Raw genomic sequence first — 14,314 nt, forward strand, 5'->3', positions numbered from 1 at the left:
CAAAAGAAGATCTGAATTAAGGCCTGGTTGTGATCATGGGTAATGTCTTATATAATAAAGTTCATAAATATATAGGCATAAATGTGAAAGTATGAATTAATAAAAGTTATACAGATTTCAAGTTGAATGTCAGGGAATCACATGAAAATGCAAGGTAGCAAGAAATGCCATGAGAACGATTTTGTTTTTCTCTGTACTGAGGAAAATGCTGCCTCGGCTGAATTATTCAATAGCTATTGTGATGCAAATAATTTTAACAAACAAGGCCTGGATTTGAGTGCTGAGTTATCAATCAATAAATCAATCAAGCTAAACATATTTCTGTAGGTTTTTTACCGTTCATTGAGGATAACAATATTTGGAATAAGACAAAAAGAAAACGTGAAAGCTGCTAAGGGTCCCAAAGGTGCCAGCCCACATGTACAGGTGCTCTTCAGGAAACAGTTATGATAATGGTGGTGGGGGACTGGGGAGGTGCTGTGTTTTTGCACCTGAAGGCAAAGGGAAGGGAAGGGAAGGGAAGGGAAGGGAAGGGAAGGGAAGGGAAGGGAAGGGAAGGGAAGGGAAGGGAAGGGAAGGGAAGGGAAGGGAAGGGAAGGGAAGGGAAGGGAAGGGAAGGGAAGGGAAGGGAAGGGAAGGGAAGGGAAGGGAAGGGAAGGGAAGGGAAGGGAAGGGAAGGGAAGGGAAGGGAAGGGAAGGGAAGGGAAGGGAAGGGAAGGGAAGGGAAGGGAAGGGAAGGGAAGGGAAGGGAAGGGAAGGGAAGGGAAGGGAAGGGAAGGGAAGGGAAGGGAAGGGAAGGGAAGGGAAGGGAAGGGAAGGGAAGGGAAGGGAAGGGAAGGGAAGGGAAGGGAAGGGAAGGGAAGGGAAGGGAAGGGAAGGGAAGGGAAGGGAAGGGAAGGGAAGGGAAGGGAAGGGAAGGGAAGGGAAGGGAAGGGAAGGGAAGGGAAGGGAAGGGAAGGGAAGGGAAGGGAAGGGAAGGGAAGGGAAGGGAAGGGAAGGGAAGGGAAGGGAAGGGAACCTGGTGGATGAAGTTATCTTTCAGTCGGCCGGTTACTGTGGGCTTTGCGGGTGCAATGGGCAGAGTATAGTCTACAAGGTCCTGAATGGACGGGAAAGCACTGGTAATCATCTGCTCTCACTATGAGCTGGAAATACTGATAAGCTGATCTATGTTCTTGTTCTTGGTGATGTAAGATATGAGAGGACTTTGTTGATCTATCAATGGATCCAGGTCCATGCAGGGAGATGCCCTGATGGTGTTGAAAGCGCTGGAGAAGTCAAAGAACACGACCCTCAGAAACCTCACAGCACTCCCGCCGGTCTCAAGGCACGTTAACGCCCGCTGGAGCAGGTAGATGACAGAGTCCTCTACTCCGACGGTCCAGGGTGGAGCTCACCACAGACTAGAGGTGGGTAAGGATGAGCCACTCCATGGTCTTTATCAGGTGGGAGGTCAAGGCGACTGGTCTGCAGTCGGCCGGTTCCTTGCAGTGTTTGTAGACCTGAATGGATTTCCTGTAATGTGCAGTCCCTGGAGCACCCTTAAACTGAGGAGCATGCTGGATGCTCTACTGAGTCCACAACAATCTCCTTAATCTTTCACACTTTTAAAGAGAGATTGTTATGTGTGCATGATAAATAATTAGTAGTAGTAGTATAATTAAGAGGGATTTCACAGTATTCATTACTTGATGATACAAGTTCTGATTACTAGACATGTTAGTACTGGCAACTGGGAATTCCTAGTACCAATTACTTTTGTTACTTAAATATCGTCTCAACCTGTAGTAATGGTTTAGTAATGGTTACTGGAATATTCCTGCTTCCTTTATGGTTTACTTGTTATTCCCATTAATGGTTTTACAAATTTAGTACAACATATATAAATGTTGTAAAAAATGGTCAATTATTGAGTATTGAACAGTGTAAAACACTTAAAACAATAATAATAATACATTTTATTCATATTGCACTTTACATTTCAACGGAACCTCAAAGTGCTACAACAGATGAATAAAATCAGATAAAAACAAAAAAAAATAGTAAAACAAAGCAAGCACACAAACAAATTAGTCAGAATAGGCCTTTTTAAATAAATGTGTTTTCAGGCCTTTTTTAAAGGTCTCAACACTCTGGGGAGCCCTCAGGGACTCTGGCAGGGCGTTCCAGAGTCTAGGGGCAACTGCCTTAAAGGCCCTGTCTCCCATTGTGGAGAGTTTGGTCACGGGCTGGTGAAGGGTGTGGGTGAAAGTGGACCCTAGGCGCCTTGTGGTGGTGTGTGGAGTAACTAGCTTAGTGAGGTCTACCGGGGCTGTTCCATGGACACACTGCATGTGAGGAGGCAGATTTTTATAGTGGATTGTGTTATGGATGGGCAGCCAATGAAGGACAGGGGTGATGTGGTTATATTTGCGCCTCCTCGTCAGGATCCTGGCTGCACAGTTCTGGATGTGCTGGAGCTTCAGCAGGCTCTTACCAGGGATCCCGACGAGGAGAGCATTGCAGTAATCCAGCCTGGAGGAGACAAAGGCATGTACCGGTTTCTCAGTGTTTGACTGTGAGTGGGAGGGGCGGAGTTTGGCAATGTTCCGTAGGTGATGGAAGGACCCTTTCAGAGGTGGCGGATATGGTTCTCAAATGAAAGATGAGGATCAAATCTGACCCCTAGGTTTGTAACGGAGGAGGAAAGGGGAATGTTTTGGCTCGAGACATGAATATTGGATATGGTGGATGACTGGATTTGGTGCCGGGTGCCAATCAAGATGGCTTCAGTTTTGCTGCTATTCAACTGGAGGAAGTTGTTAGTCATCCATGCCTTTATCTCCTCCAGGCAGGTGTGGAGTGCAGACGGTGAGACTGAGGAGGATGTAGAGCCAATTTTCATGTACAGCTGCGTATGTACATGAACAGCTGCGTACATACTTACATTTTAAGGTGCAATTAATAATAACAACAACAATAATAATAATAATAATAATAATAATAATAATAATAATAATAATAATAATAATAATAATAATAATAATAATAATAATAATAATAATAATAATAATAATGCATCTGGTTTACAAAGCACTTTTCTGGACACTCACAGATGCTTTTACATTGCATTATTAATTCACTCCATACTTGGTGGTGGTAAGCTACTATTGCAGCCACAGCTGCCCTGGGGTAGACCCCTCCGACCACCACCAACCACTCACTTACATGAATGAATACATAAAGCTACATAAATTAATGATAGAAAATCTCCATTTCTCCAGTTATAGTTTACATCAGTCCAAACAGGTGGATTAGTCTGTGCTGAGCCGATGAAGCTGAAGTGTCTCAGAAGGTTCCACAAAGAGCAGGAGGAAGGGGATCTTTGTAAATAACTGTTAAAGCTCACTCTTCAAAGTCTTCATCAGCATTAACACTGTGGTTGTGATTAATTAAGTAATGCATCAAAATTTTCTCTTGAAAATGTACTTCTTACATAGAGGGTTATTACGTCATACTCATGATCTCTCAGTAATTATTACACTTAGTTTCATGTAATGACAGTAATTGGAATTTACAGAGTACCATCTGTAATAGCACCAATTGAGATCCTCCACAGTAGCCTCATCTTCAAACAAAGGTCTCAGGGTTCTTGGTCAACATCTCAGTGTGTTCGTGCAGTGAAGTGTCATTGCACAAATGGGTTTTGCTGCGGGATTTATAATTTCTTTCTTTAACAGATTGGGAACAATGACTTCTCCATAATTTGTATCATTAATCATTTTTCCATTTAATTTCCGTTGTAATTATTTAAGACCATTGTTAAGCGTTCGCCCTTATCTAATCTAACTACCGAACTAATACCTCAGAACCCATTCAAAAGTAAATGAGCACTACTCGGTTCATATAAAAAGAAACGGCCTCTGAGCAGCTCATTTGTTAAGCAGGCGAGTTGTGGGTAGATGTGGGCAATGCTTATACATTTTCAGAATAATATTCTAATCCTAATCCCAATTTTGCAAACGTTCAGACTTTAAGATACGGCACATGCTGACATGCATCAGAGCAGTTCTAGAGCAGTATCTCTATGTATCTGCTCTGACTCATTTCAGTGCAACAGGTGCAAAGAAAATATGGAAACAAAAATAATGATAATTATTGATTGTTGATTATTTCTGTTACACAAACATTTTGTATTTGAACTTTATTTAAACAGAAAAGTCCCACAGAGCATAAGAATCTCTTTTACAGGGGAGTCCTGGCCCCAGAGGGGAACCTATTGTACATATTGTACTGAAACATGTACAGCACTTTGGGCAGTGTCAACTGTATTTTAAATGTGCTTTATAAATAAACTTTGACCTTGACCTTGGCCTTGACATATCTTTAGTGATAGGGAAAAGCGTTAACTTCTTAACTTTCACTCTTAAAGTAGCTTATAGAGTGTTTGCCACAAAGCTATAATAATATTGTAATATTCACATTGAAATTGGGTTTAATACTAAAACATGTCTACTCTCGACATTTAAAATATATAAAATCGAAATATTTTACTTCCAGAGTAGCTCGCATTTCCTTTTATATTATTTCAGAATATAATCACAGATTGTGTGAATTTGATTTTTATTTTTATGAATAAATGTTAAAATTGATAAAAACCAAAAAAGTCCTGTTAAAAGACAGCCAGTAGCAGCAGCTGAAAGCATCTACAGTTATTTTTGTTGCATGGCCTTTGTCTGGGGCAAAACACACACACAGCTCTTTCCTTGATCAGATGTCCACCACACATCCCGGAGCGTTGGATCTAATGGCATCAGATATAACCTTTGCTCCAGACTCTCCAACACCATTCCCCTGCAAGCTAGAAAACAAACAAACATTTTTTATAGTATTTTGATTTTATCTAATGGAATTTCTGCAGTTTTAACAAAATAAGTCTCACTTAATGTAGGACAACTGGTGATTTCCTTTCAACGCCGTAGCTATGAATATGGCTCCATCCATACCTAGTGAGTTTTCTTGAAGACTGAGAGTGAGAAGAGTGAGAAAGAAATACAGATGGCAACTCTGATCATGATCTTTTTCTTTCTATATGTTTATTTTTCAAGGATTTAAGCAATAATGATACTAGTTACATTATGCTTTATAGAAAAGCTACTGTATATATATATATATATATATATATATATATATATATATATATATATATATATATATATATATATATATATATATATATATATTATATATAATATAATATAGAAATATACATATACCTTCCTAACCTCATTGTTTTCACATTATCAACTATACAGTAATGTCATCATTCTTACTTAAAATATCTTATTATGAAAAACTGCCCAATATCTAGCCTTCAAACCGCCCTGATAGCCAGTACGAACTGCTATGGAGACTTCTGTTCCATTCATGTTTTACAATTTGATGATCTTAAAATCTCAGAAGGAGGCAGGGGAATGTCTAATTCTATGGCTAATTTAGGAAACCTTTTAGATTCTTTAGAAATGTTAAAACACGTTCATGTCTTTGAATAATGCCACTGCTTGTCAAAGCCCTCAGAATAGGCAGTGGAAGAAGCTGAACCTCCCTATCACAAAGCTATGGCCATTCACTCACCTTTCCTGCTTCACACTGAGCCAAAGCTATTTACACACATTAGAAACTACTATATTTAATGTGGTTAACATTTTGGACTCACTTCAGAAACTGGAGACTCCTGTTGATTTTCAGAGCATTAGCTAATGCCTTTGCACCTTCTATTCCTACAGTGTTTCCTCGCAAGCTGAAAAACAAAGGCAGAGACATAGTTATCTGCTTCTTAAAGCTTCATCTCATTCTCCAACCCCTTTTTGGCTTCTGCCTGTTTCTAATGCACAGTTCAGGAGATATGGCGTCACATTAAAACTAAGGTGTTTTTGTGTCTATTTCTTGTACACATTTCAGTTACACCAAGACTAGAGAAAACTTGTGTTTTTGAGATGATAGCTTTAAAAAAAAAAACAGGCTTCTAATTGTATCTTACACGAGTCTAAACTCACTCCAGTGTTTGAAGGGTCTGGTTGGTTTTAAGAGACTCCGCCAGTGCAACAGCTCCAGTCGTGCCCGCGGAGACCCCCTGGAGACTAAACCATCAGGACAGAAGGAAATTAACCTTTGAGGAAACTTTTCATTTGGATAAGACCAAAGGTGCCAACATACAGACCATAATGTTTGAAGACTTGTATTGCTTTTGAGGGCTTCAGCCAGAGACACAATACCTTCATTTCCAATAGCATTTTCTTGTAAACTGTTGAAAAGAACAGACAGTTTGACACGACTGTGTAAATGTTAGCAGCAGCTAAAGCAGACAATACAGTTTCTTTTGCAAGGCTTGTTTCAATTTTTTTGTTTGTTTTTAAGTGACCAAATAAAAAAGAAATAGAGTCTGAAGAAAATATTACCCCATGGTTTTCAAGTGGTTTATTTAACCTCTTGACGCCTGAATTTATTTCCAATTATATAAAAAATATATTATCAGTGATTTAGGGGTTTAGGTTAATTAAACGTTGACATAGCTTTAAAGAACAAAATGTTCAGCCTGAAATGTGTCAATTATAATAGAAGAAAAACAGCAATAGAAGAAAAAAACAAAAAAACATCTATAAAACAGATTTATAAAACAACGTTAAAGTTTGTGGGATAAAAGATATTTCATGTTTTTTTTTGTGTTGCGCTTGGCTGCATATGGTCTTCAGTGCATGAGCTGGTATCCAATGGAGGAGGCCTGAGTTATAAAGCTGTGCAGAGGAGAGGAACTGTCCTTCAGGATATTCTGCAGGGTCTGCAGTGTGGCCATGTCCCGCCTCTCACTCACAGCTTGGATGTGTTTTTGCTTTCAAGCTGATGCTAAATTCTTCCAGGAAGTGGCATGTTGTGAATTCGCAACACACAGGATTTAATGTGCAACCAGAAAGAAAGGAAGGAATAATAATAATAGTAATAATTATAATAAAAGGAAACAAATACATATATATGTAAAATATACTGAGACTTAACACAAAAGAGACATCATTGCAAGCAGAGAAGAAAATCCTTGACATAAGCCAAGGCTGTGGCCTTACTCTAAAAGCTTCATTGTGGTGTTGGAGAGCAGAGCCTGAGCCAGCGCCTTTGACGCAGGAGACTTGATGAAGTTCCACTGAAGACTGAAATGAAACATTCACATGAATTTGAGCTCTCCAGCTTAACTGACCCAACTTCCCTTGAACTAAAGCACACAACACACTTTGATCTCTGAGCGGCTCATCAGGTGCTATAAGAAACACAAGACTCTTGATGCTTTTAACTTTCTGAATATGTACTTGGTATAAATAATAAGTGTACTGTTTTTAAGATACCTAATTTGATTTCATAATGTGCATGTAGTAAAAAGAGCCTATTATTTGTCTTTCTTGTTGTAGTCAGTAAGTCGTGGTGTGAATTTGAAACGCTGTCCGTGTCTAGACTCCAAATATGTCAATCACAAGTAATTGAAGAAACTAATTTCAGGCATTAGGTGTGTATAGTGGAGTGTTGCTGGCACAACGGATTACAACTAAATGGCACAACTAAATGCATGCCATACATTATGCAGCAAACAATGCAGGTATCAGTTATGAATGTGTAACACATGTATATTAGTCCGTGTAGAATCTGCATGTGTTCAAGTATCAGAGAAAACACTCACTGCAACGATGTAAGGCTTTGATTAAATTTGATTGCACCCGCAATGGCTTGAACCCCTTCATCATGCAACAGGTTTGCTGTCAGGCTAAAAAAACCAAACAGGCATAAACAGGAGACAGAATGTCAGAGAATACCGTGGTCCTTGCAGAGGCTGAGTATTGATAAATCCGTGTCATCTGCAAATTGCCAAGGTGATAGAGCTACGATCAATAATCCCTCTTCAATAAGATGAGGGATCTTATTATTTAACATCATCATGACACACAACATGAAAGGGAAATGTCTTTTCTGTGCAGCTCTTTTTAAACATAATGCACAAGTCTGATATAAAACTCACTCAAGGTCCTGGAGAGTGCAGTTCTCATGAAGCGCCTTGGCAATGTCCTTTGCTCCTGCCACACCGATCGAGTTCTCTCTCAAACTGGAGAAACATGGTGACAAAGAACTAACAGACATGAACGACAGAAGACTGATGTTCTTCATAAAGTAACCAGGATTCAGGACTCACTTTAAAGACACAAGGCCACGGTTCAGTCGCAACGCTTCAGTTAAAGCAGTCATCCCTTTGTTGCTTATCGAGTTGCTCTGAAGTCTGAGGGAGACACTGAGATGCTTTAGCTTACAGCAGTAGGCTAAAACTTTGAACCGTGAAAAAGCCTGCACATCTTTGATAAAATGTTCTGGGTATAGTTTAAGTCTAAGAAAGAACTTAACAGAGTTTCATACCATGTGTAATGATAGTGGATATGCAGTACTGTTTGCTTTTCTATTCTGAGCTGAACTTAAGCAATAATTCCCCTCACACAACATGCTGTATTGGATTACAAAACAACACCGTAGGCAGGACACTTACTGTAAAACGAGTAGACTGTGGTTGATGGTCAATGCCTCTGCCAGAGCTATTGTTCCTTTATCTCCAAGATGATTACTACAAAGACTAAGCAACAGAGAGTCAGAAAGGGTCTATTAAGTGACTGTATGACTACATTAAATGTTCTTTTGAATTACATTAGCTTTTTGAGAGTCTGGTTTGTCTTCAATGCCTCTGCGATCTTTTTAACCCCATCAACTCCAATCATGTTCTTCCGCAGACTGTGAAATTAATAATGCACTTTTATGAAAGCTTTTAGTGTCCTTTTATAAACCTTAACTGTTACCCACTTGAGAGAGAGCAATTTGCGATTGCTTTGCAATACTTCAGCAAGTGCCCGAGCACCTTCCACTTCAATGGCATTATTCTGGAGGCTAGGAGCAGGAAAATGGACCACTTTACAACGCACGAAGAAGTGAATTGTAGGCAGAGAACTCACTGTCACAGCTTTTTCACTCACTTGACTGACACCAGGGCTTGGTTCCTTTTCAGTGCTTCAGCCAGCAACCTCGCACCTTTAGAGCCAATGTTATTGCTTCTAAGACTAGAGGTCAGACAAACGTTAACATATACACTCTAATTACTCTAATGTTTGCTATAGTGAGCACAGCTTACTTGAGAGACGTTAGTGTCCGGTTAACCAAAAGTGCACGACTGAGGGACTTGGCTCCTTTGCTGCTGATGGAGTTTTCAGCCAAGCTAAAAGAATGAATACAAATAACACAGAGAATCACATTCATATCACATGCCATTCTCACTATTGCATCAGTTGATGAAAGTGCTATTCTTCAAGTCATGTCTGACCATGTGAGTGACTTACCTAATTTTCCTTATGTGACAGTCTTTGGCGCTCAAGAGACTGCCCAATAAATCCATAACATCATCTTTAAAATGATTATTCTCTAGCCTGTAGGAACAATAATTAATTAATGATGAAGGCTGCATAGACAGACTACGTTGGTCTGAAAGGTCTTTACCTCAGATGGCTGCAGTAGAGGAGCTGAGGGAGCAGACACTTGACTGTGCTGTAGGTCAGACAGTTCGTCAGGTTGGTCTGTTCGCTACATTCTGGAGACACGTGCAGTAAATAACCCAGCACCACACAGTGAGCCCGGGACAACTTCCCCATCAGAGTGCCCAGGCGGAGGTCCTCCTCCACTCCCCTCAGCAGCTCCATGTGCTGGAGCTCATGCAGACAGTAAACCAGATTTACTGAACGCAGAGAAACCTCAGGGCTTCCACTGGACAATGAACTATGCAAGAACCCGGCTGCCCAGGCCTTCTGACTGCCATCATTGTTTCCAAGAGTCAGGAGAGCGGAGAGCGGTTTCAAAGCCAGAGGGTTGAGGAGTCCAGTGAGAAAGCGGACAAACACATCATAGTGGCCATTTGCAGCTTGCTGTGAATGCTGAAAAGCATTTTTGAAGTGGTTCTGAAAGCCAATCTTTGGCCACGTCATGGTACTTTCAGAGAACAAGTCAAAAATGGCCCTCTTTGAGCAAACATGGTAGAATGTAGCTGAAAAAAATTCCTGTAAGCTTAAATGTATGAAACGGTACACAGTGCTTAAGATCGACACCTCCATGACAAGAACTCCGGTGCCAAGACTGCACTGTAGTAAAACCGGGTCTATGCCGTAGGCTCTCAGATCCTGCTCGCTGAAAGTGTATTTGCGCCTGATGAGGGAATAAAAGGCCAGCCGTCCCAGGCCCCCCAACAGTTTGCGATTACTCACATGGAGAAGCTCAGACTTCACAGGCTCTCTGCCTCGTGGCTCTCCCACCTCTGCCTTCATTAGGCAGAACTGGGCATACAGCTCTGTACAGGTACGCGGGAGATTTTGTGGAGCACCACTCTGTATTAAAAACATTAGAGTATCAGCAACAACCCAGCAAATGGCTGGAATGTAGCATAGAACCATTAGGGTCTCATGAGCCTCTAAGTGGGCCCAGATTTGACCGCCGTAGTCATTTTCAGAGAAGAAGTGGTTTAAAAATAATTGAACGTCCTTTTGACTGAAGCCTGGGATTTCAGTCACCCGGTCGACTAATCCTCCAGGGATGAGTGATGCCACCCCAGGCCTTGAAGTCACCCACACCGCTACATGAGGGAGCAGGTTTCCCCGGATGATGTTTGTAATTAACTCTTCCACAGACACCTCTTTCTTTGGGTCATCACAGGGAGCTACCTCAGAGAAATTCAATGTATATCTGAACTGGTCCAAGCCGTCCAGTATCAGGAGGGTCCTACAGTGGCGACTCAGCACCAGGCTGGGGTCAGTCAGATGAGGATAGGCAAGCTTCAGCAGCTTCTCAGCGGACAGCTTCTCCAGTGAATTCAGCTCACAGAAGGAAAAAGGCAGCACAAAGCTTATGTCAGGACAAACAGTGCCTAGTCTCCACAGTTTGATGAAATGTCTGACCCAGGTAGTCTTTCCGACTCCAGCGACCCCCACTGTGAGTGAGACTCGGGGGGACACACTGACACGGGTCAGCGGATCTAACAGAGCTGTGAGGTTCAGCTCTCTCAGAGGAGTCCTCTGAGCTCCTCGTGTGGCCTCCACCTGCATCAAGTCATGCTCCTTCTGCTGTAGGTCAGACAGACTCTCCACCAGCAGAAGAGACCAGGAAGACATGTTCACTTTGTCTCTATGCTCCTCATAGCGCCTCTGCAGTGCCGCCTTATGCTCCTGCACCACACCATCTGTAAGTAACATACAACAGGCTCTCATTTGGGGCTTTGTAATTCTCCCATTTATAGACTCATCTGAACAAAACATTACAGTTATTTCATCCTTTCTCTTCTTTCTCTTATCTTTCTCCTCGACCCAAATGTTGTGTTAGTCACTGGATACATTTCAAGCTCAAAAATCCCATTACTTTCATATTTTTCCTCCTTTGATGACTCACCTTCCATTTATCTTATTATAAAGAAATACAGCCTTGAGATTGTTTATTGTATATATATATATATATATATATATATATATATATATATATATATATATATATATATATATACATATATACATACATATTGTTTTAACCCTTTATTGGCCTAACTGTATGCAAAGGTCTTTAATTTAATATTGTTTTTAGGACCTGTGATGGGCTAATCATTCAAATATTTTGTATGTATGTTTTAAGAAGTAGTAAAAGAAGTGTTTAAAGTAGAAAAAAATATACGAATGCATAAGCTATATTATTTCATTGGATGAAAAAAAAATCCGGAAAAAAAGTGGAGCGAGATCATCACAGGGCCTACAAATATCTGTAAATTGATTATATTTGGAATGGTTTTATGGTAATTGTTTCAGTGTTTAATGAAGAGAATAATGTATGTAGGTATACTGTGGGAGAGTCACATTTTTCAGTAGTCAAGCCTGACCTCACGACCTCAGCCCCTTACCGTGAGTGATGATGAGCTGTGCCACCTTCGATTCGGACTTCTCCACAAAGAGGCGCAGAACATTAGAAGCAGGACAATCCTTCCCAGAGACAATGGCTGTCAGCATGGACACCTGATCGTGCAGCTGGCCTGCTCTCTGTATCCTGGTCTCCTCACAAGAACTCAACACATTTGATCTCTTCAGGTGGCTCAGAATCTGCTCCAGGAAAGAGCGAGTGATGAAGCGACTGAGGTGCCCCTGGTGTTGTTGGATCCAGACACTGTCTGGCATCAGAAAAACAATCAAAATATGACACATTCAGATCAGTCCTGAACGCTCTAATTACATGTACTTCAATTCAGCCTGTGTTATTTGTTCTTCTTTCGCCTCATAGAGGATGTAAGTCGCTGGCACAAACAGAGTTTTCATGGTGACCTAGATAAAAGTCTTTTTATCGGCTGAATTTAAATAGGCCCTATTTTGTATAAGCATCAGGTTACATCCCACAATGTTCTTTTCCTCTTGCCACTCGGAATTATGTGAAAAAGAAATGATCTATTCCTAGTTTAATAGTGACTGTAATAATAGAGTTGGAGCCTTAGAAGCATGAATTCCTCTGACACCATTAAATATCCAAGTTGAGAGCACTTGATTACATTCCCCCAGATAAGGATCATAATCATGCTCAAAAACACAGTGAAGGATAGGATACAAAGTGACGGAGATCGCACCTCTGCATGTTTGTCAGTTCATGCATTTAGGAAAAAATTAGTACCGTTTGGAATTTCTATATATATATATCCCTCTCTCTATTTCTATATATTCATCCTGGCCTATTGTACATGTTTATAGTGGTAGAGGAAACCTTTGCACAGGGAGAACATGCAAACTCCACACAGAAAGGCCCCAGTCTAGGTGGGAATCGAACCCGGACCTTTTTGCGAAACATATTTTAGTAGTATATTAGTAGTAAAAATAATCTGATGGTTTTCCTGGGATCAATTACAATCAGCAGCTACTTAGCTCAACTGGTAAATCACCTGACTTGCACACAGGCAGTCTGAGTTCAAATCCCTGTTGGGGACAAAACAACTACTGCCTACAATGAGGAGAGAAACAAAGGACCATGTCTGGCTCAGACAGCACAAGGCCAAACAAGGTCTGCATCAGGTGCTGGAGTTCACCTTCAAAAATATATACTTTTGGAAATGGAACACAAACAAACCTTGAAATCACTACAGCTAATGGTAATGACAGGTGATGTTCTTGGAGCCAGACCAGTGTGTTATTCCATACCTGACAGCCTCGCCTGCTGCGAAGCACGAAGACAGATGAAAAACTGTTGAAATCAGCTGACCAGACACGTGGCAGCAACATCAAAAACTGTCAGGTATGAAATAAATAGAACACAGGCCTGGCTACAAGAACATATAGAACATATAGAAGATCTAATGAACATAATTGGACTACTACAAGGTAATGACAGCTATGCTCAACTCAATAATTATGAAATTCACCCCAAAAGACAAGGTCATTCCTTTCAATAAAATACGTTGAACATAATGAGCAAAATGTAAAAGCCTGACTGCAGCATTTGAAAAAAGAAAGCTCCAGAAGCAAATATATAGCCTATAGGACTACGATGCATGAGCAAAACAAAGCAGGACGGAAGCATATTGAGCTCAGACTTACCTTCTGATTCTGCCTGCAAAGCCTGAGAGGAGGTGGTAGACTGGAGGTCCATATAACAGTCGTCCTGCCACATGATGCAATTGCTTCGATCCAAGAAGGAATCATAAGGAGCTTTCTTCTCCATGACTCTAACGGAAGAGACAAGTGCAATGGCATTAGATTTCCATACATGTTTTCACAGATAGATATAGAATATATCTTCAAAACACATGTTAGTACAGAGTAGTACATAAATAGTCTATTTAGTAAAGGTGGCATGATAGGCCCCAACAGTCAAACTCACCATATATGCCGTTGGTTACATTGATACAGGTGATCAAAATGCAAAAGCATGTTTGTTCGAGCAAAGGTTAGAACTAGAATAGCTTTGCACGCTAGTTGCACTCTGAGTGGTGATGCTGGAGGTTCGCACGTCTTCCTGTCAGCCTGCCTTCCTGCCTTGTGGTGAACAGATCTTACACAATGCCTACATTTTGCTCTCACTTTGATGACAACCTGCAGAACTCGCATCAAACTGAGAACTTGTGGTGCGAACACAAAGCAGGCCATATCAAACATTTGGAACAATACGGAAACTGTAAAGACACATGTTTGATAAATGCAAAGAGAGAGGAATGTTATAAGCCAGTGGTTCTCACACCAAATACCACCAAGATCAAATT

The 14,314-nt window shown here is 40.8% G+C and overlaps 1 protein-coding gene across 1 annotated transcript; it reads right to left on the reverse strand.

Annotated features, from left to right (window-relative positions):
• Window positions 1–4,523: 4,523 nt before the first annotated feature.
• Window positions 4,524–14,045, reverse strand: nlrc3 (NLR family, CARD domain containing 3). Its single transcript, XM_079577914.1, has 19 exons — window positions 13,936–14,045; window positions 13,653–13,780; window positions 11,981–12,244; window positions 9,550–11,275; window positions 9,393–9,479; window positions 9,188–9,271; window positions 9,033–9,116; window positions 8,863–8,946; window positions 8,710–8,793; window positions 8,555–8,638; window positions 8,210–8,293; window positions 8,039–8,122; window positions 7,703–7,786; window positions 7,098–7,181; window positions 6,200–6,283; window positions 6,036–6,119; window positions 5,696–5,779; window positions 4,922–5,005; window positions 4,524–4,840 (listed from the first exon to the last, which is right to left on the reverse strand). The coding sequence occupies exons 2-19, from the start codon at window positions 13,774–13,776 to the stop codon at window positions 4,750–4,752; spliced, it is 3,384 nt and encodes a 1,127-aa protein (XP_079434040.1). The 5' UTR covers window positions 13,777–13,780; window positions 13,936–14,045; the 3' UTR covers window positions 4,524–4,749.
• Window positions 14,046–14,314: the final 269 nt, after the last annotated feature.

Source organism: Gobius niger (genome assembly GCF_951799975.1).
Source record: "Gobius niger genome assembly, chromosome: 19".
Lineage (NCBI taxonomy): Eukaryota > Metazoa > Chordata > Actinopteri > Gobiiformes > Gobiidae > Gobius > Gobius niger.

Bases quoted from the DNA above. Each gene is read 5' to 3' on its own strand.
- nlrc3 (XM_079577914.1), bottom strand. From the start codon at position 13,776: ATGGAGAAGAAAGCTCCTTATGATTCCTTCTTGGATCGAAGCAATTGC. The intron at 11,276-11,980 runs GTAAGGGGCTGA...TGTTACTTACAG, and splicing joins ACAGCTCATCATCACTCACG to ATGGTGTGGTGCAGGAGCAT. The intron at 9,272-9,392 runs GTAAGTCACTCA...TCATTCTTTTAG, and splicing joins TGTCACATAAGGAAAATTAG to CTTGGCTGAAAACTCCATCA.